The 20,064-nt window shown below is 37.5% G+C and overlaps 1 protein-coding gene across 8 annotated transcripts in view; it reads left to right on the plus strand.

The window, feature by feature from the left end:
- agla (amylo-alpha-1, 6-glucosidase, 4-alpha-glucanotransferase a) overlaps window positions 1-20,064 on the plus strand; it is a 157,962-nt gene that overhangs the window by 5,388 nt on the left and 132,510 nt on the right. For 5 of the 8 annotated variants that reach the window (XR_535914.1, XM_008433504.1, XM_008433503.2 and 2 more), the window contains exons 2-4: window positions 13,546-13,659; window positions 15,096-15,151; window positions 16,301-16,427. Coding sequence is in view for 7 of the 8 variants with exons in the window: in XM_008433504.1 (XP_008431726.1) it covers window positions 13,644-13,659; window positions 15,096-15,151; window positions 16,301-16,427 (199 nt within the window). In the remaining variant the exon portion in view is untranslated. The remainder of the gene's footprint in view (window positions 1-13,545; window positions 13,660-15,095; window positions 15,152-16,300; window positions 16,428-20,064) is intronic. The other 3 variants (XM_017309976.1, XM_008433502.2, XM_017309975.1) reach the window with 3 other exon arrangements.

The following is a 20,064-nucleotide window of genomic DNA, read 5'->3' on the forward strand; positions in this document are numbered from 1 at the left end:
GCTATCTTTCTCGCACACATACATGGTACTAACTCGCACACACACAAACGCTATCTTTCTCGCACACATACACTACTAACTTGCACACATACACAAACGCTATCTTTCTCGCACACATACATGGTACTAACTCGCACACACACAAACGCTATCTTTCTCGCACACATACACTACTAACTTGCACACGCACACGAATGCTATCTTTCTCGCACACTTACATAAATGCTACCTTTCTCGCACACATACACTGTACTAACAACTCGCACACAAATGTTTCTCTCACATACACAAGACTAAAGTTGCGCGCACACACTCACACACTCGTTTTATGTATGTGTGAGAGCRAGACTCTTTTTTTGAATGTGAGAGCGAGACTCTTTTTTTTGAATGTGTGAGAGCGAGACTCGTTTTTTGAATGTGAGAGCGAAACTCTTTTTTTTGAATGTGTGAGAATTGTCACGGAAGAGGCGGGGCATAATTTTTTGATCAACTGCGCATGCGTTGATCCTAAACTATAAGCTTCGATTGTTGACTCACTGTATGTTCTATTACTTAGTATATTTGTGCTTTTAAATATATATAGAACTTTAAACTTTCTTGTAACTTAAATGTACTATAGAAATAAATAAATCTGATTGATTAGAAATAGCAAAATTGCTGTAGTACAATCTGTCCACTGGGTGCCAGCGTTACAGGAATTATTAACCGGCGCCAACTAGTGCAGAAGAAGAAAGAGTCTGCTATACCGAACATGGCTAACTCTAATTCAAAACGAGGCGGTATTGGACCGCAGTGAAGTTAGTTTCAAGTTGGATATTCGATATTCGAGCTCCGGGGAGTACGGGCGTTTAGCACAAGGTTGATCCAATTTATGAACGCTAATGTCGGCCGGGGGTTCTCCACAACTCCCGGCCACAGCGCACCAAGGTTTACTCTTTCTTTGTTTTTGTTTCTTTTTTGTACAACATAATAAGCCCTCCTGTCACCTTGTTACCTTAGACCTTTTGCCCGTGGGAAATGGGAATTGTTTTAAAAAGGAATGTCTTGACCAGGCCATGTTTAGTTTCAACTTAGCAGTTTAGGTTGGTGGTGAGTGAAATGGAGTTTTCCTTTTTACTGTTTTAACAGTCTACTGAAGTCATGCTAGATGTCTAACAATCAGTTATATACATTGAAGTTCATATTGTGTGTCTGCACCAGACAATCTAGCAGAGTGTTCACCACTCTAGCAGACAATATAAGTTCATATTGTCTGGTGCAGACAGACAATATGAACGTCACAGTCAGGACTTTTGACCTAGTGACATGGATTTGACTGAAACATGTTAAATCAATTTGAAGCTTTATGTAGTGTTTTTCAAAGATTGTGTAGTGGCTATGTGAAGTGTAAGACCTACTTCTTCATATTGTCAGAGAAAATATTGCTCAAACTGCATGTCTCAATCTCTATTTAACTGAACTCTTCTTATCAGTAAACAGTGTTTGTTCACATTCTGGATATATATATTGAGCCAAGAGTCTGGACCCTGGACCTGGTCTCTGCAGTAGCTCCCTTGGTCATTTCGCATTCTGCTGACATGTGCTCACTCTTCTCTGGGGGAATAGGTTATCAATAGTAGGCCTGTTACGATAACAAATTTTGCTGGACGATTGTCTAAAAAAATTATTGCGATAAACGATAATATTGTTTTCAAGACCTTTTGACACTGATTTAATGGAATGACTAATAATGCTTGCGATTTTCTGCCATCACCTCCAGATAGTGTTAATTTAATCAGAAGAGGAAAAATTAAAATATTCTGCCTGGATTTATTGATGTCGTCATTGTATCAGCTGAACCATAAAGACAAGACAAAACGTTTTTTCAAGTCCAAAACATAAACAACATTCATTAGACAAACAACTTATGAAACTGACAGAACTCAATAAAATCAAAAACCAGCATCCAATTCAATATTTACCTCACTCCACAGACATCCACACAGCACGACAAATGCTACAGGGAACCATTTCACCGCCGCACAGTTCCCCGGAGATGGCACCACTGGTAACTCCGGAGCGATCTGAAGTTAAGGTTCCGGGTCCTATACTTTTAAAGGGAGGGCGTGTTTCCCTTCTCTGCTGTATTCAAATTAGGGGACTGTCCTTAGCTAAGTTAATTTAAATCTAGTTAACTATGTTCCAGTAAAAAACTGTTTCTAAGATCAAAGAAGTGTTATTTTCTTTTGAATGAAGACAGATGATTTTTATGACCCTGTCCCGAGAGGAAGCTCTACTCTGTTGGCAGGACCCGATTGTTTTACACCAGCTGTTAAATCTTATGAAAGTGGTCAAAAGGAATCGTTGTGGCCGCTCCGATCTAAATCAGGGTTTTCCCCGACTGGGAACTTAACGCTGAATGTGACAGGTAGCCAATCAAAAGCGGATTCTCCTCCGTGCTTTCTGAGGGGAAATAACGAGGGGAATCCCAAACAGCTGAAACGGCGCAACACGAAGACCAGCCAACATTGGAGATATGTTGAAACATTAATATTTATTCAACATTTTGTGCAAAGAATATAGAAATGACAAGGAGAGGAGTTGGAGCCAAATTGCTACGGCAGTTGATAAACCCGGTAAGTTTTCAGCTGTTCTTCATTAACGTGGCATAAATAGGTTACACTGATTTTCATTAAGTCAGGACTTTACGCTGACTCTCTAGCCACATGCATCACAGGTAGATTCTAGTAAAGCATTGATTAATGAACTGGACTTGCAGCCATTATTTTGTGCCCAGGTGGCTGGACACCACACGGCACGATTGAACCCGATCGAACAATTATACCTAGGATTTCTGTCGGCTAATGTGTCTCTCAGGTTTTGAAAATGGGCCGACAACTCCTGTAGGGTACTCTGGACATCACACTAAGGAAATAGCCCAGGTGAAAAAAAAGTATACTTTAGTATACTTCAAACATACTTAAATTTGTGAAAGTACACTTTTAAATATACTACATATTAAGTGTACTACCTATAAGTATATCTGAAGTATGCTAAAAATACACTTGTACCAATTTCGAAATTAGAACTTTAAACACACTTAAACATAATGGTACCAAAATACACTTTTAATATGAAATATTTAATATATTTAAATATAAGTATACTTTAAGTGAACAAAATATGAATGAATATGTATGAATTTTTAAGTGCCTTAGTAATCTTTTACTATTAAAATTGCATACAATAAAAAAAATTATAATCATGATGTAATTTTTAACAAAGTATCCAATCAGTTTTCAGATATGTGATGTAAAACCTTATAATCAACGGTCCAGTTCATACTATACCAGATGGTGGCGGTATTGCACATTTTAATTTATTTAAAAAAAGCCACAAAGAGAAGAAAAAACTTGATTCAGGGAAGATGACAGACGCTGTTCAAATTTGCCATTTTTACTCGTATAATGCCTTAAAAGTAGAGAGGGCCTTGACAATAGTTACTAATTTTGGTAAATTCAAGCTGGTGACGTCCTAATCCGAGTTGGACGACAACACAACGGGACAACAACTGATGGAAATGAAACGTGTGTCACAAAAGAAACCCGGGGGGACGAAGGCTGCTAAGTGTTGCTAGCTAGTGGTAAGTTTGCTTATTAATTATCTTCATTTAATTATAAACAGTGCAGTAAAGATGTATAACTTACGTTGGTTTCTTAAATAACTTATACATTTTATTGTGACTTGTATGATTAGTACTATAGTAATCATTCAGCTTCATGTTATAACTGCATGGAGGTTGTTTGGTGCGACTTATACTTTAATTCATAAACTAACCTGGTTTTAATTAAGCTCCATAAGACAGAGAGACTCTGATATTGTGAGGTGGTTGTTGTTCTAACCCGTTCATCAATGATTTTCTCTTCAACATGTTTGCAGTCTAACTAGGCAAATGAAGATGAAAGAGGAAGCCAGAGAAATCGGGTGTTAGGAAACCTAAAGATTTTCCTGTCTCAGAAGAAGCTCTGACTCCACAAGATCACCAACCAGCTCTGAGGATGAACCTCCACATCATCTTCATGATGTAAGTTTGTTTTTTCAATGAGGAGCTAGCTAAATTTTCAACAACAAAAACTGCTGTGTTACCAACACTAAGTGCTTAATAAACACGATTTAAAGATAACTGGACAGAATTTTTCCTCTTGTTAATCTAACATTTCTCTTTCATACATTTTATTTGTTGTTGGCTTTCAGGGCCCTGTGATGGACTGGTGACCTGTCCAGCGTGAACCCTGCAAGGATCAGTGTGTTCAGATCATGGATGGGAAGATTTTAAGGTAGTTTGTTCTTAAGTCCACACTGGCAAAGAAGACACCCAGAAATGTTTTTCCACCCCAGGCATCCGGTCCCAATCATCAGTTCTTATGATGTCACATACATGGTGAGTCCACAACGTCTTAAAATTGTAAGTATTATTTTTTTATTCTCTTTAAATACAAATGCTTTCTCTGTTTAATTGCTCTATTGTTCTTTTTTGCAGGATTCCGTAAGGTGCAGTGAACGGGAATGTTCTGTCGTTGATCCTCACTTTCATGTTTTATTGTCACACTTAAATTTTCATGTTCGTGTGTTCACTTTTGATGTGTGAACTGATAATTAATGTAAAGTTCATAAAGTTGTGAGTAAAATTGGACAATTTTAAAATGTCGGTAATAAAACTAAATATTTGAATTACCTTGGGCATCTTGTGTAATTAATCCATCCATCCATCCATTTTCTTTACACCATTGTCCCTTAGTGGGGTTGGGAGGGGTGCTGGTGCCTATCTCCAGCTAACGTTCCGGGCGAGAGGCAGGGTGTGTAATTAATCTTTCCATGTAATTTTAGCCTAAAACAATGTAAGTACTGCAGTGTAGTTATGCATGTCATGTCAAAATAGGTACGTAGGAATAAAGACTTTCACGAGTAATTAAAATTGTAGTTTATTATCAATAGCAGGAAATCAAAAATAAAAATTAATAGTATTTAATAGTATTAAAAACTAATATATTAATAGTATATTTAAAATATATTTTAAGTATATGAAATGTATATTTTTTATATAATTCTGAGACAGAATTATTACACTCAAAATATAATTATATCAAAATATAATAATAAAGCTCTGAAATATATTTAAAAAGTGTACTTAAAGTACACTCTGAGTACACTTGAAGTTGTTCCAAAAAAGTACGTATAGTATACTAAAATATACTATTCGTTGTAATTTAATACTATTTAAATACTACTAAAGTATACTAAGCACAAAATTAGTTGTTCCAAAATAGTACAGTGTAAATACATCGATAAAGGTATACTAAAGTATGTTAAAATTTAGTATACTAAAGTATACTTATTTTTCACCTTGGAGGAAGGATCAGTGGACAGCACCGGAGTTGAGCCTTTTTTCATTCAGTGTCATCAACACAAAGAAAAAAAGGTAGGAAGAGACGAGAAAGCCGATAATTAAAATGAGGTCGATAGGTTTAATTTATTGTGCGATTAATTGATTTATTGTTTATCGCGACAGGCGTAATCAATAGGCATTTTTTCAATGGCTCTTTGTGCACCCACCGGGTGATGTGCAGTTTGGTTATTTTGCTATGCATATAAATATACTTACATTCTGGTACTTTATTTTTTTAAACATGCAACTAGGCCTGTCACGATAACAAATTTGGCTGGGCGATTAATTGTCTCAAAAATTATTGCAATAAACGATAATATTGTTTGAAGACCATTTTAAACTGATGTAATGGTAATGACATAATGCATGTAATATCCTGCCAAAAATAGATACACTTTATTTTCAGAAGAACACTAAACACTGGAACTGGTAAACAAAACAAAAATAAAATGGACACTCAGTCTCCAAATGTTTTTTTCCCTGTCAATTTCAGCCACAAACATTTAACTAAAATATCTACTGATATGTGTTTCTGTCTCTGCCTCCCTCTGACTCTCTGCAGCCTGATGGTCCTGCATGGATTCATGGATTTACAACAGACACTACAGTAATGTACAATATCAGAATATGAACTAAAAATAAAAAGTGTGTTTTTATCACACAGAATGAGAATTTAAGCAACTTAATTGTCAGACGGATACATTATTATACATCTCAACTCTATTTACTGTGTAGGAAAAAAAAATTCACTAATTTATTTTTAAACCTCTTCTCAAGCACTTTTCTTATTGTGTCCTAACCATTAACCTCATAGTATGGAAATAATGAAAAAAATATTGAAACGTTGAAATCAACCTGACATCAGTCTTCACCTCTTCTCCTTTCTGGTTTTATTGTAATTAATGTAATTTTTATATCTTCACACCCTGAAACTCCACCTGGCTCTCCTATGCCTTCCCTCATAATAGAATGAGAGGAGCAGGTAGTTTATTTAAAAATTTTAAATAGTTAAATTATATTTCAATAAATTAAATGAAGATCTCACCAGAGCTTCTTCACCTTTCTTCAACACCATTCTAGCACTGCTGTTCTCCTAAATATCTAAATAATATAATATAAATACATGTTAAGTGGTCAAGTATGATCAGGTATTGTGTAGCCATTGCTCACTTTAAATAATAAAAAGGCTTGTTTTGCTGCTGTTTCAGTCTCATTCTGATGAAATAAAACATTGTGACTAGAGTAGCTAATTTTTAAACAAAGTTAGCAGTAACATTTTGGACATGTGACTTCCAGAATTAAAACTGCTTAGCCAAAAAGATTTAGTTCTATATATGAAAGTAAATTGACAACAAGATGTTATAAATGAGCGATATTCATGGCAAAATTCCTGACAGATCGTTTACTTCATTCAAACGGAGTTTCTCTGGCTTCGTCTGCTGCTGCCGCCTGTTCCTGCCTTTACTCTGAGCCGTTCGGGGGTGAGGGAGCAAGAGCTCTGCTGAATGTGCTGTTGTGTGCCTTCAAAATAAAAGCACACAAGTGGAAGATTTAAAAATTCTAAGCCACTGCGGTGATATTATTGGGGGACACGAATGTGACTCTCTCCAATATTAGGGGATCATGTCCCCCTGTCCCTGCCACTTCCTACACCTATGACCTCAAGCGTCTTTGTTAACTTGACATTAACAAAGACACAGCGGGACGATCATCCGTAAAACAATGGACAGGGAGAGCCTGACTAAAACTAACTGTATGTCAGACAAATTCTGTGTTTTATGTCTGCTTATTTGCAAGCCCAAAAACTGCAACCCACGACTCATTACATCTGCAAGCGACTTTAGAAGAAACGAACACAAAGCTGCTTATAATAATTGGACTTGGCGAGTGAAACTCAAAGTAGTTCCTGTTTTTCCAGCAACAAAATGCGAAATTGCTACCGCAGTTGATAAACCCACTAATTTTTCAGTTGTTTATTGTTAACGTGACATAAATAGGTTATAAAGATAAGGCAATCCATTCAGTGAATTTAAAGTTTACTTTAAATTCACAACTGATATAGTGGGTTTTTACGGGATTTTCTGTCTGCAATCTGAATGTCGGTGAGAGAAATTGGTTCGTGTGTGGCTGGACACCACACCCGCACGATTGAACCCGATAGAACCAGTTATACTTATGATTTTTTGTCGGCTAGTGTGTCTCTCAGGTTTTGAAAATGGGCTGACAATCAGCCGACAATTCTAAAATTGTGTAGCGTGAGCTGGGCATTACACTAAGGAAATGAGGAAGGGGAGGGTCTTTATTGCTTTTTGTTCAGAGCAACAAGCTGCTAGAAGTTCTGTAAAAGCACAGTCATTGCAAAATCTATGCATGTGTTCCTTGCACTGATTAAATTAAACTCTTATTGCTCCTCTGTCCTCAGCAGCTCTCTCAAAGCAGTTTGTGGTCCACAGCTAAAGTGTAATGTTGTTTGGAGTTTTCAGTGACGTAAATCACAAGCCAGTCAAGTAATGTGGTCAGCTGTCAATCAAATGGTTTCAGTGCTGTACCTGGCTCGGTCCTGCTAGTATGCTAGTAGGTACAAAAATCTGAGAACAACCGGGCTGAGTCGCACCAGATTTGCTAATGGAAAATGAATCTGGCCAGGGTGGACCTAGACCAAACCGGTTAGAGGCAATCTAGTGGAAAAGCGCTTAATGTGATGTTACTCAAACAGAGCTGGATTACTACATTTTTGTACAGATACATCTTAAGATACAATTCAAATTTATACTTAAAAAAAACTGAAAAATGAGATATCTTTATAGATATTGGAGCATATAACATCTCACTGGCTAAAGACAAAGAGATGTTAAAATGGAGCTTTCGCGGAAGTTCAGGCTGGAAGACTCCACCCCCTTCGTTCGCCCATCGACGTCATGCTCATCTCCGACCTCAGCGCTGGACCTCACCGGCGCGTTCAATCAGCAATCAGGCTCTGCATAAAAGGATCCACACCCAAGCCGTCAGCTGCTTCCCAGCTGCGTTCAATCCGTTCATCTGCACGCCACAGCTTCTCAGCCAGCACGTCTCAGCTTCTCCACAGCTTCGTGATTTCCCGTCCTTCGACCTCGCATCCTGTGTTGGTCCTTTATTTTTTCCCCTCAAACGTTCTTCGGATGCAAGCGATTTCTCCTGGCCCAGACTCGATCATTTCAAACAGCTTCTCCCGCCTATCTCTCACCTGCCTGGGGTCTCGCTTACTCCACGATTCACCTCCGAAAACATAACGAGCCCTCCGGTCACCTTGTTAACTTTGACCTTTGGCCCGTGACGCACAACGCATTACATCCCGCACAGTCTGTGAGACAAGGTAGCTAACTGTGGAGCTCTACGTGGAGGTGGCAGCCTGTTTAAAGATGCCACATAAAGAAAGACGACAGAATCAAAAGAGATGATCTGATGGAAGTAGCAAAAGGCCGTCTTCCTCCGCCTGCCAAGCTTCTCTCACTTCCGCGTGCCATCTTAGTCAGCACCTCTCCGGATTTCCCCCTCCACGCCCGTCTTGGATTGCCAGGACGCTCCTCAGATGCAAGAGATTCCTCTGTGTTTTCAAGCAGCGTCTCCCGCCTTGATGATTTCAAGTAGCGTCTTCCCCCTTTCTCTCGCCTGACTGGGATTTCTCCATCTCCCGCTCCCTCGCCACCTACTCCATGATCCACCTCTGGCAAGCGGACACGTGACCGCACTGTTTTCAACCCGCACAGTCTTTCTTCGCCTCAGCTCCTTCACCAGTGCCACGCTATGGATCAGCAATGCCTACGGTTTCCCTCTTCTGCATGGCCGCTGTCAGCCCGCTCAGCAACACCTTTCTGGTTTTCCCCCATTACGCCTGTTTCAAGCTACTAGGGTAAGACGTAGCATTCTCATGTCTCATTCGAGTCTCGCAAAATTCGAGTCATTAGTTTATCCCCTCCCGAACACGTTGGCTGTATATTCATGCGCCATTCGAGTTCTAATGTCCAAGGATTTTATCCGAACATTGACTTGGTTAAAACATCGTCACCTGTTTCTCCGAGGCATATTTAGAGGCGCCTAATGTTATGACATTAGTTCAGCAGGTGACCAGATGTTGCGTAAGAGCTGCAAGGCGTATGTTGGAATCCAGACAGACATGGAGGGATATCTTCCGTATAAATAGCAGACGCATGTGCACTCAACTGCGAGCAGTGCAGCCCATCTTTAACGGGTCGTTTGATCACCGCAGTTATCCATCTGCTTTACATTAGTTATTTGTCGCTAGTCAGCGCACTATTCTTTGTCATCTGAGCTATATTATAACTTATGCTACCCAGGCCCGGCAGCATGGGCGGACATCTGGGTGCATTGCCGGCTTCAGTTTGTAGTGTCCCGGCAGTTCTGCAAGCCCCGTGTTTTATCTACATGGCAAACTCTTAGATATTTCTGCATCGATTTGGTACCGGAGTTTCCTCCACTTCCTTTCACAGATCAGTGTGAAAGCTGGAATTTCTGATGGTTTCCCACACAAAGGGCAGTTCAAAAGATCTTGGCAAACAATCTGCTTTATCTACAGGTAACATAAAGTTTAATAGGGCAGAATAAGTTATTAATCTGAAAACTRTAATTAGGCTTTCCAATCAAGACATGGCAAGTTTTAAAACTAGCATATTTTAAATTAATTTTTATGACCTAAACAGCCGATTCAATCAGTTAATCTCGTCTGGAGCAGGGGTTCGCSTCTCGGCTGGCCTTCACATATCAGCGGCTTGAGGCATGAATTATCATTTACCTAATTGTGGACTTTTGCCTTGTTGCGATGGCGATACGTGCAGTAGAGTGGCTTGTCAATGTAACATGAAGTCGGCTAATAATTCCTCTTTTGTTCGGTTGAGTCTGTCCAGCGCTTCTACTAATTATTAGTCAGCCTTAAATTCTTATTGATGAGGGCCTTTGTCCAATTTTCTGTTCCAAAAAAAAAAAATTGCTGTGTCCATTTACTACTTATCAAAACCAATCTTAAATAGAAACTGGTTTAGTCTCAATGTAAAACATGTTTTTAGCATCCGATTTATAGGAACTTTTTTCAGACACACAATGTATAGTGGTGTTTCATATTTCATTCAGGTAGCACAGTACAGAACAATCCAGAGGATTTAAATGGTCTGGCATTTGGCAATGGTCAGTCGCTATTTCAGCAGGTGATCAACAAGTAATTCTTTTCGTAGCTTAAGTTTTAGACTTTTCTTAGTTGTTTCAAATTCAGGATATTCCTGGTCTACTTGCTTCGCCGCTATCAACCGATCTGTCCCATATTCTGATGTGTCCTGTTTAAGTCTCATTGGTTGCTTCTCAGTTCTTATCTCAAGATCTCCCGAAATCAGCAGATTATTTCCCAGGCCATACTGCCACTTTCATGTTACGCAGTCAGTTCTCTCGCTTACCCCGGTCCCGGGTCAATGACGTATAAGGATTTCCACCAAGCTAAATTAAAAATGTCAAATATTTATATCCATTGCAATTACTAGAATATTTGAAATGTTGTGCATACAGAAATAATTTCACATTCAAATTAGACCTTTTCAAGGGTTTTTTATCAATATGAYTTGGCTGTGGTCCTAAAAAATGTCATTTGGTGCGACCGTGATTTATCTAAAAATAAGGTATTTTCCATGATGTACTAAACATTTGTTTTATAAGTTTCCATTTATTTAAGGTGTTTAGAAACACATTTCTCAAATTTCTTTTTATTTTTCTGGCAATTATGACAAGTTTTCCCCAAAAAAACCCTGTGAAATTCCATTTATAATTGATTTGACCGCTATTTTTCTTATCAATTCTATCAAAATGTGTATTTAAGGACACTAATACAGTGTCCTTAAATACCAGTCATTTAAGGACACTGTATTAGTGGTTAATATTTATGCTCCAGATACTAGATATTCTATTTTGAATTCAATAAATGTACATTTTTAATTGGTCGCACCAAATGAAATATGGTGGCACCAAATGATTTATACAATAAATGTAGGCCAGGAAACGGGTCAAAATCCTTTTAATACATGAAAATAAAATTGCATTGAGTTACAGTACATTACAAAAATAACACAAATAGAACACATCAATTTAATTTCCCTAAAAGTTAATGCAGTAATTAACTTTGTAGTAAACATTTCAAACATATCCCTCATAAAATCAGAATGTACCGGAGATTGCTTTAATTTCATAATTTTATTTAAAAAACTGGAAAGACATTTTCAATGTCCCAAATGTAAGTGCATTAATGAAAATATAATAATTCAGTTTAACTATTTTAAACAGAACCATATAATAAGTAATGGTTTCAAAATGGAAAATTTTAATTAACTTAAAAACCATCATGCTACTCTTGGGTAGAGACGCTCCGATTAAGTTTTTTCCTGCCGATTCTGAACAATGAGGGCCAATCACTGCCAATCGCCAAAACTGATCACGTGGATTGACTGTTAATTTTTCGCTTTAGGTATAAATGACACCATATGATCTGGCAAAATGGCTCCCTTTTGCCAGATAAATCGGACCAGTGGGACGATCGGTGGCTGATTGATCAGCACACCTCTACTCCTGGGTACTTTAATGCCCAAGTGAACAAAGGACAATCATTATCAAAAGGCAAATAATTTGCTTCCTTAAAAAAACAACCTAGCTTCAAACACAAGGCAAATATAACATTTATAATCAAAACAGAAAATAGTTGGTATATTTAAATATTAATAGTTTTTTGGTGGTTGCACCAAATGACACCCAAATATGGCAGCTACATACCTACTGCTAAAAGTGACACTTATTTTGAAATTTAAGAAAAATAAACAAACCTGTTTGCTGTATCCAGTGATTCTTGTCAGACTGTTGGATGATTGAACCTCCTGTTTTTGACTGGATTTCAATATTTAAGTCCAAAAATTAGAATTTCTTGTTGGTCGCACCACATGACATTTTGTTAAATTACATTTTTGGACAAAGTTTGTTTAAATGTTATAACGGAATTATAACTATAAATGCTTTGAAAATTTGTACAGGATGAAGAAAAGACTTTGAAAATCATGCCAAACAGGAAATAAAATATATTTGAACACATTTGAGTTTGGACAGTCGCACCACATGACATTTTGACCCTTCAAAGACCCCAAAAATGGCCAAAAAAGAACAGTCTTTGAAAGGTTAAATAAGGTGTTAATGGGGGAGATATGTTACATATTTATGGTTTCTTTTTATGAGTTTAAACCTCTTTTAACTGTAAAAAGTAGAGCCGGACAAAAAAAATGGGCGTCACGTCATTGAGCCTCCCACACTCAAATGTGCTCATTCCAGTCTCACTTCTGGGCCAATAGCCATTAGACACTTACCAGTCATTCTTGTGGGTCTATCACTACGGTAATCAGCACTTGCAGGTATCCTAAAGCTCACAGCCCCAACTAGAGTCTGAACTCCCAACCCCATTGCCGGGTCCAGTGGAGTTCATTCGAATGGCACGTCTCAACACGTCAAAGCTTTTCGACGAGTTTAAGATGGCATTTCCTTTCTATTTCCCATTTAAATTCAGTCCGTCGGGCATGGCCCCTTCTTGGGGGGGATCTCCTATAGTTGGTTCAACTTCACCTTCAACAGCTCGAGTTTCCAGCTTTTACAATATTGTTCCATGGCCGTAACCTGTTTCCTGAGGGGCTATCTCCACAAGCAATCCCAAATCGTCGCTCTCATCAGTCGTGTGTTACCATAAAGCTGAACCTTCACCACTCCATTTCATGTCATCAACCGACAATCTTATCTCTGCTCGTTTCACCCCTGATCATTTTGACTCTATTGTTGATGAGCCGTCTCTCTCCACCTCTGCTCAGTCCAGTTCAGCTATTAGATGGAATCGCTCATTTCATGTTCAATCTCAGGTCTTGCTCTGTAATTTTATTTTCTATATGTCCCGTTTCTTTTATCCTCATTTCGAATCTTAGTTTTTCTTTATGCTCATCCATAGCTTTAGTTTATGTTCAACCTGTCTCCAAGCACTCCCTCGACGTTATGTCAGCACTCCTGTCTTTTTCAGTATTCTCTTCATATGATTATGCATCTCTTCCCTGTGTCCATAGCTCACTCTGTGCCAGTCGAGCACTCCGCATTTCGCTGGTGATGGTTGGTCTACCTTGTCCAAAGTGTAAACTTATCATGTGATTGTCTGTGTCCTCCCATGCTGCTACTTACAGGTTCGTTTCTGTGTTATTACTCACTCGCATCCTCCAAAGATTGAACCCGCAAGTCTACTTCTAGCTTCTTTGTCCCTCAACCAATCAGCTCTATTGCCAACCTTTCGGTTTCCCTGAAGCGATCTCAGTAACCCATCAGCTTTAGCAGTCTGACTCCATGCCATCCCAGTAACCCTGCATGTCTCTGCCCCTGCAGCTGTCCCGCGTCCCAGCGTCGTTCAGCCCCTGCAGCTGGCCCATGTCCCAGCGTTGCCTGCCCCTACAGCTCGCCCATGTCCCAGCGTTGCTTGCCCCTCCAGCCGGCCCGTGTCCTAGCCTTTCTCTCTTTGTTGGTCCATGTCTCAGTGGTTTTCCTTTCCCTCATACTTTTCAGTGTGGCTCCCTTACCGTGGGCACCTATCCTACAGCCTTTCTCCAGATATATTTGTGTCCCCTAGCTCCCCAACTCCTGCCTGGCTCTGCCCCTTCAACTATCCTTCACTCTCTTGCCTGGTATTATTTCGGCTCTTTCCTTAGCAGGCCTTCATTCTCCAGATGAGCATCATATCATGAAAACCCCTCTATCAATCAAATTTGATTCCTCCTATCAGCTTCTCACCTTCTAGTTTTCTGCACTCCTTCGGCCTACAACCTGTACTTTTCTTTTCTCCACGCATCCTCAAGTCGGCATATGGGTTTTTAGGTCTCACCTTTCCTCGGGCCCCGGCCTCAGCCCTTTTTTTGGGGGGTGGGGGGAGAGCATCCCTAATCAGTTATCGGGATGTTCATCGAGTTCACATCAAATCTCAGCTCAAATTAGCTGCCGGGGTCCGAGCGCCAAAGAACTGTTATTCATTCCTGTCATTAAATCTTTTAATTGTTCCCCTTTGTCCGTCTGAGTCTCTCCAGATTGAACTGAAATTTTAACTGTATTAATAGTTAAGCTCAGTTGCCTTCAGAAACCCATCTACATATGAGATGGAGCTGGTGGGTATTTTCCTCTGAGGAGTTCAAATTTTCTTAGTTTTAATAGTTTTTTTTTTTTTTTTTGACTTCCTGAAGCGTGTACTTGCACATTGCTCATTATTATTATTATCAATGTCATGGTCAAATTTATTTATATAGCACTTTTGAAAACTGGTTTAATACTGCACAAAAGCATGCAAAAACAGTAACACAATAGAATAAGTTGATGAAAAGAGAAAAAAATAATACAAAAAAATGAGGAATAAGTCAAATAAAAATAAAACATCTTGGTTTTAATTTGAATTTTTTTTAACTTCCTGAATCATTTTCTTGCTCACTGCTCATTATTATTGTTAGCTTATTCCCATTATCAATTCAAGTAATGTAAAACTAGCAACAAGCCGGTACTGATAACCAGTCCGATACTTGGCTGAACATAGAAGCTCAAATGTTGTGACCCAATATCTTACCAGTAGACTATGTGCTTTTAGGTTTCTTCTTCAGTTTGAGACTCCTCATTGTAATCTGTCTAATGCCCGTCTCTTTGGTAAGTTCTTTTTGCAACTGGGATGTTTTATGTTGATTTGCTGAGGCTTCCTCTCTTCAAGAGTTGTCTATTGTTCTGTCAAACCTCATTGTTTTGTAACATTTTATAGGCTGCTCTTTGTCTTGCTCTGATATCCCTAGCTTTGTTGTTGCAGCTGAGCAGATCTTGTCTTATGCATTGTATCAAATGTTAGTTGCCTGTTGATAACTAACATCAATAGGCAACATTGTTAATTTCAAATAGTTTTACTGATGTCATATTAAAACTTTTATTTAAACTTAATTTTATTACTTTTTCAAACAAATGTACAAGTGCATTTCAGGTAGGATGTTATAATAGTAATTTCAGAAGGTTGAAATATTGCTAAATTATTTCAGTAATTAACTTCTGAAAGTCAAACTCATTTCATTATATAGAGTGATGCAGAATGTTTATTTGTGTTTATTTGAAGGATTCGGGTTTACAGCTAATGAATGAATCCAAATTGATTAATTTAGTGAGAGTTTCCATGGCTGCAGAAGGAAGGTCCTGGGTTTGGGATGTCAGCTTGGAGTCTTTCTGCATAGAGTTTGCATTTTCTCCCTGTGCATGTGTGGGTATATATTCAGTTTATTCCCACAGTTTATTCCCTGCATTGTATATCAACAATATGCATGATTGGTTAGTATCCCACAGGAGAATGAGCTTAGATGTGTGTTGCGCATGTTTGTTTGTCCTGTTATAGATTAGTAACCTGTCCAGGGTTTAACCCACCTCTCACACAGTTAGACACGCCCACCCCGGCCTTGCATGGACAAGTGGGTGTAAACAATAGATGGGAGGAGTATGAGTTTCACTTAGTGATCGACTAAAATACATGGGCCTTTCATTGGTATACTAAATTAGTGAGATCCCTGAGTAATTTTTAACAAATTAACCAAAGATCCTTCAGTTCCAGCTTCCATGTTCAATACAGCCTTGGGCAACTGGAAGGGTTACTTGTGTGGTGTAATCTCTTTCATTAAATCCGATGCCAGTAAATTTCTCCACTTCAGTGGAAAATGTCTGACGTCACAGGAAGCATCTCTTTATGGTTTATTCAGACATATGCTGTGTTGGAGTCCAGTGAGTACATTAATAAAGTAACTTGTTGCTTTTCTCCCCTGACAGGAGACCAGGGTTCCCTCCAAGTTCAGGAGAACTTCCATGATGCTGCCTCAGCACCTAAAGCAAATCAGAGTACTCATGCTTAACGAAAAGGAGAATTTAGAGAGAACTTTGTTCAGACTTGAACAAGGTAATTATTCTCTTGCTTCATATTACTCTTAAAATTATGGAAATTTTTTATATAGAGATTTTGGTAACACTTTTGTGTTACCAAAACACACTTTGACACATACACTATATTGCCAAAAGTATTCGCTCAACTGCCTTGACTCGCATATGAGCATAAGTGAGATCCAATACGACGTGTTGGAATGGCCCAGTCAAAGTCCAGACCTTAACCCAGGGGCGGGCAACTCCAGGCCTCGAGGGCCAGTCTCCTGCAACTTTTAGATGGAAAAATTATAATTTCTAACAATAAAGTTAGATTTTCACCACTTTTTTGCATCTAGATCATACTAGAACTGCTCCAGTTCCTAAAATACAACTCATAGCCTCTTCAAACTTGGGCTAGATTATTCTGTTCTAATAGCAGAAGATTTAGAACCATGTTTGTGATTTGTGAAACCTTTATTGGAATTGTGAAACTTTAAAACAAGGGTGATTTCACCACTTTCTTTTAATCTTGGTTACACGAGAACTGCTCTAATTCCAAATCTACAACACCTAGACACTTCAAACCTGGACCAGATTATTTTCAATTAATAGCAAAATATTTAAAACCATGTTTGGGATTTGTGAAGCCTTTTTCTGATTTGTGAAACTTCAATAAAGGTTTATTTTACCACTTTTTTAAAAATCTTGGTCACACGAGAATTGTTCTAATTTCAAATCTACAACTCCTAGGCTCTTCAAACCTCAACTGGATTATTCTCAACTAATAACAGAATATTTAGAACCATGTTTGGAAGATTTGTGAAACCTTTTTCTGATTTGTAAAACTTCAATGAAAGTTGATTTTACCACTTTTTTTGCATCTGGATCACACTAGAACTGGTCTAATTCCAAATCTGCAACACCTAGACTATTCAAACCTGTATCAGATTACTTTCAATTAATAGCAGAACATTTAAAACCATGTTTAGGATTTCTGAAACCTTTTTCTGAGTTGTGAAACTTCACTTCACTTATCAGACCGCTGCAGAAGATCTTTCCTTCCAACAGCCATCCCCATCTACAATCGCTATTTGAAGAATTAATGAGTTACACCAACATTTAATTTACCATTGGGATTAATAAAGTGGTTTTGAATTAGAATTGAATTTGAAAAAAACTGCATGGAACAAGTGTGAATAGTAATATTTAGTGAAGTTTCACAAATCACATAAAGGTTTCACAAATCCCAAACATGGATTAAAATATTCTACTATTAGAGCAGAATAATATAGTCCAGGTCTGAAGTGTCTAGGTGTTGTAGTTTTGAAGCTTGAGCAGCTTTCATGTGACCAAGATAAAAATAAAAAACCCCCGTCTGAAATCAACCTTTATTGAAGTTTCACAAATCAGAAAAAGGTTTCACAAATTCCAAACATGGTTTTAAATATTCTGCTACTGGAGCAGAATAATTGAGTGCAGGTTTGAAGTGTCTAGGTGTTGTAGTTTTGGAGCCAGAGCAGTTCTAATGCAACCCAGATGCAAAAAAGTGGTAAAATCAACCTTTATTGAAGTTTCACGAATCAGAAAAATGTTTCACAAATCCCAAACATGGTTATGAAGTTTCTTCTTGAAGAGGAGAATAATCTAGTCCAGATTTAAAGTGTCTAGGTGTAGTAGTTTTTTAATTAGAGCAGTTCTAGTATGAAAGAGATGCAAAAAAAATGGTGAAAATCAAACTTTATTCTAAAATTGTGCAGTGTGAGCTGAGCATTACACTAAGGAAATGAGTAAGGAGGAGTTTAGCCTTTTTTCATTCAGTGTCATCAATAGAGAAAAAGGCAGGAAGAAACAATAAAGCCGATAAATTAAAATGAGGTCAATAATTTTAATTTATAGTGCGATTAATTGATTTATCGTTTATCACGACATGCCTGTGTATGTTATATGTAGTTTTCAAGCAAAGGACATCACTTTCCAAGAAGTGTTAAAAGCAGTTATCAGCATTAATAGAATTTGTATTTTATTAAAATGTAATGATAAATTGATTTCAATCACTTAACCAATTTACTTATTTAATGTATAATTATCTCTGAAATATGTTCATTTTAACAAGAAAATATCAGCTGCTTTACAATTACAATTCAGGACTAATATATTTTAAATATGTTGAAAAATGAATCTATTTTTCCTATTCATCTCAAGTCCTGCTATTAAAACCCTTTCTGATGGAGCAGAGGTTGCAGGTGCATACATACATTTCTTTAATTTTGGTAACACTTTATTTGAAGGGTTGTGAATAAGACTGACATGACACTGTCATAAACATGACATAATACCTGTCATGAACATGAGTAAGTCTAAATGAATATTTGACTGTTGTCATAAAGTCTCATTTGGTAAATCATGACACTTTTAATACAAAGTTGACATTATTCAAAATGTCCTTGTTATGAAAACTTGACAGCTAGACAAAAATGTCTTTGACAACTTGTCATTAACCTAAACAAAATTATCTTTATGACAATAGTAGTCATAATGATTTAATTATTATACTATCAAAAGCTTCAACAAAACAGCGATTAATATTCTCACTACCTGAAAGAAAGCAAACCAAGTAGGACCAACAATAAAGATTTAATTAAGCTTCATTACACTTTCAAATGATTTAATAAGAGTCAATAACAATTTCTTTTACATCAAGTGGAACAAGTACCACCAGTTAGGAATATGTCATTGTTATTACAGTGTCATTAATATTAACTTTTACCTCAAGTAAAGGGAAACTAGTAGCAACAATTATAAAGATGTGATTTAGTGTTATTGCAGTGTCAAATGCTATGCTAACAGAGTCACTGATATTAAGTCTTTCCTCAAGTGAAGTGAAACACACTGGACTACTTATAACTACCATCATAGCTGTAGAACAAACCCTTTGTACATTGGAATTAAACAAAAGATAACTTGTTCTTCAAACAGGGTTTAACGTCTGGTCAGTATGTTATTACTCTGAAATACTGATTGAAAAACTAAAACAGAATTACTTACTCTTTAACTTAAGAAAATAGGTTATTTCAACAGTAACATCTTTTGCTTTGATTGTGTCAGCCATCTCCTTTGTTATAGCCTTCCTGTACTGCTCTGAAAACAGTAGATCATTCTTCTTGTCTTCATTTTCTGGCAGCAGCTCTTTGAAGGTTTTCCAGGAATGTTCAGAAATTACAGCTGTTCTTGCAATAGTTAATCATGGTGAAAGCCTTTTCATGAATTCAAACTTGGTGAATCTCTTCTGGACATTCTCATAGTCTGTGATGAAAAAACAAAAACAATGTCAGCATTTATTTAAATACCATTTCAAAAATGCCCCTTTCTGCACAGTGTCAGGTAGACTGGCAGACAAATGTCTAGTTAACATGACTGGTTGTTATGAAGTGCAATACAATTATTTCTTAACACAAGTATCTTAATAACTAAAGCTGAACAAAATTATTCTGATCAAATATTTGTTTGGCAGAAGTTCAGACAGACTGCCACTGTTATTCAGATTGCATAATTTAATGTATACTTTTAGGCACATAAGTGTATCTTTTCACGTAATGAGCATTCTAAATTATTTCCAACCAGATACTCTGGCTTATTGATGTTTGCAAGAAGTTTATTAATAAATAAATAGATTT

Source organism: Poecilia reticulata, linkage group LG17, assembly GCF_000633615.1.
Source record: "Poecilia reticulata strain Guanapo linkage group LG17, Guppy_female_1.0+MT, whole genome shotgun sequence".
Lineage (NCBI taxonomy): Eukaryota > Metazoa > Chordata > Actinopteri > Cyprinodontiformes > Poeciliidae > Poecilia > Poecilia reticulata.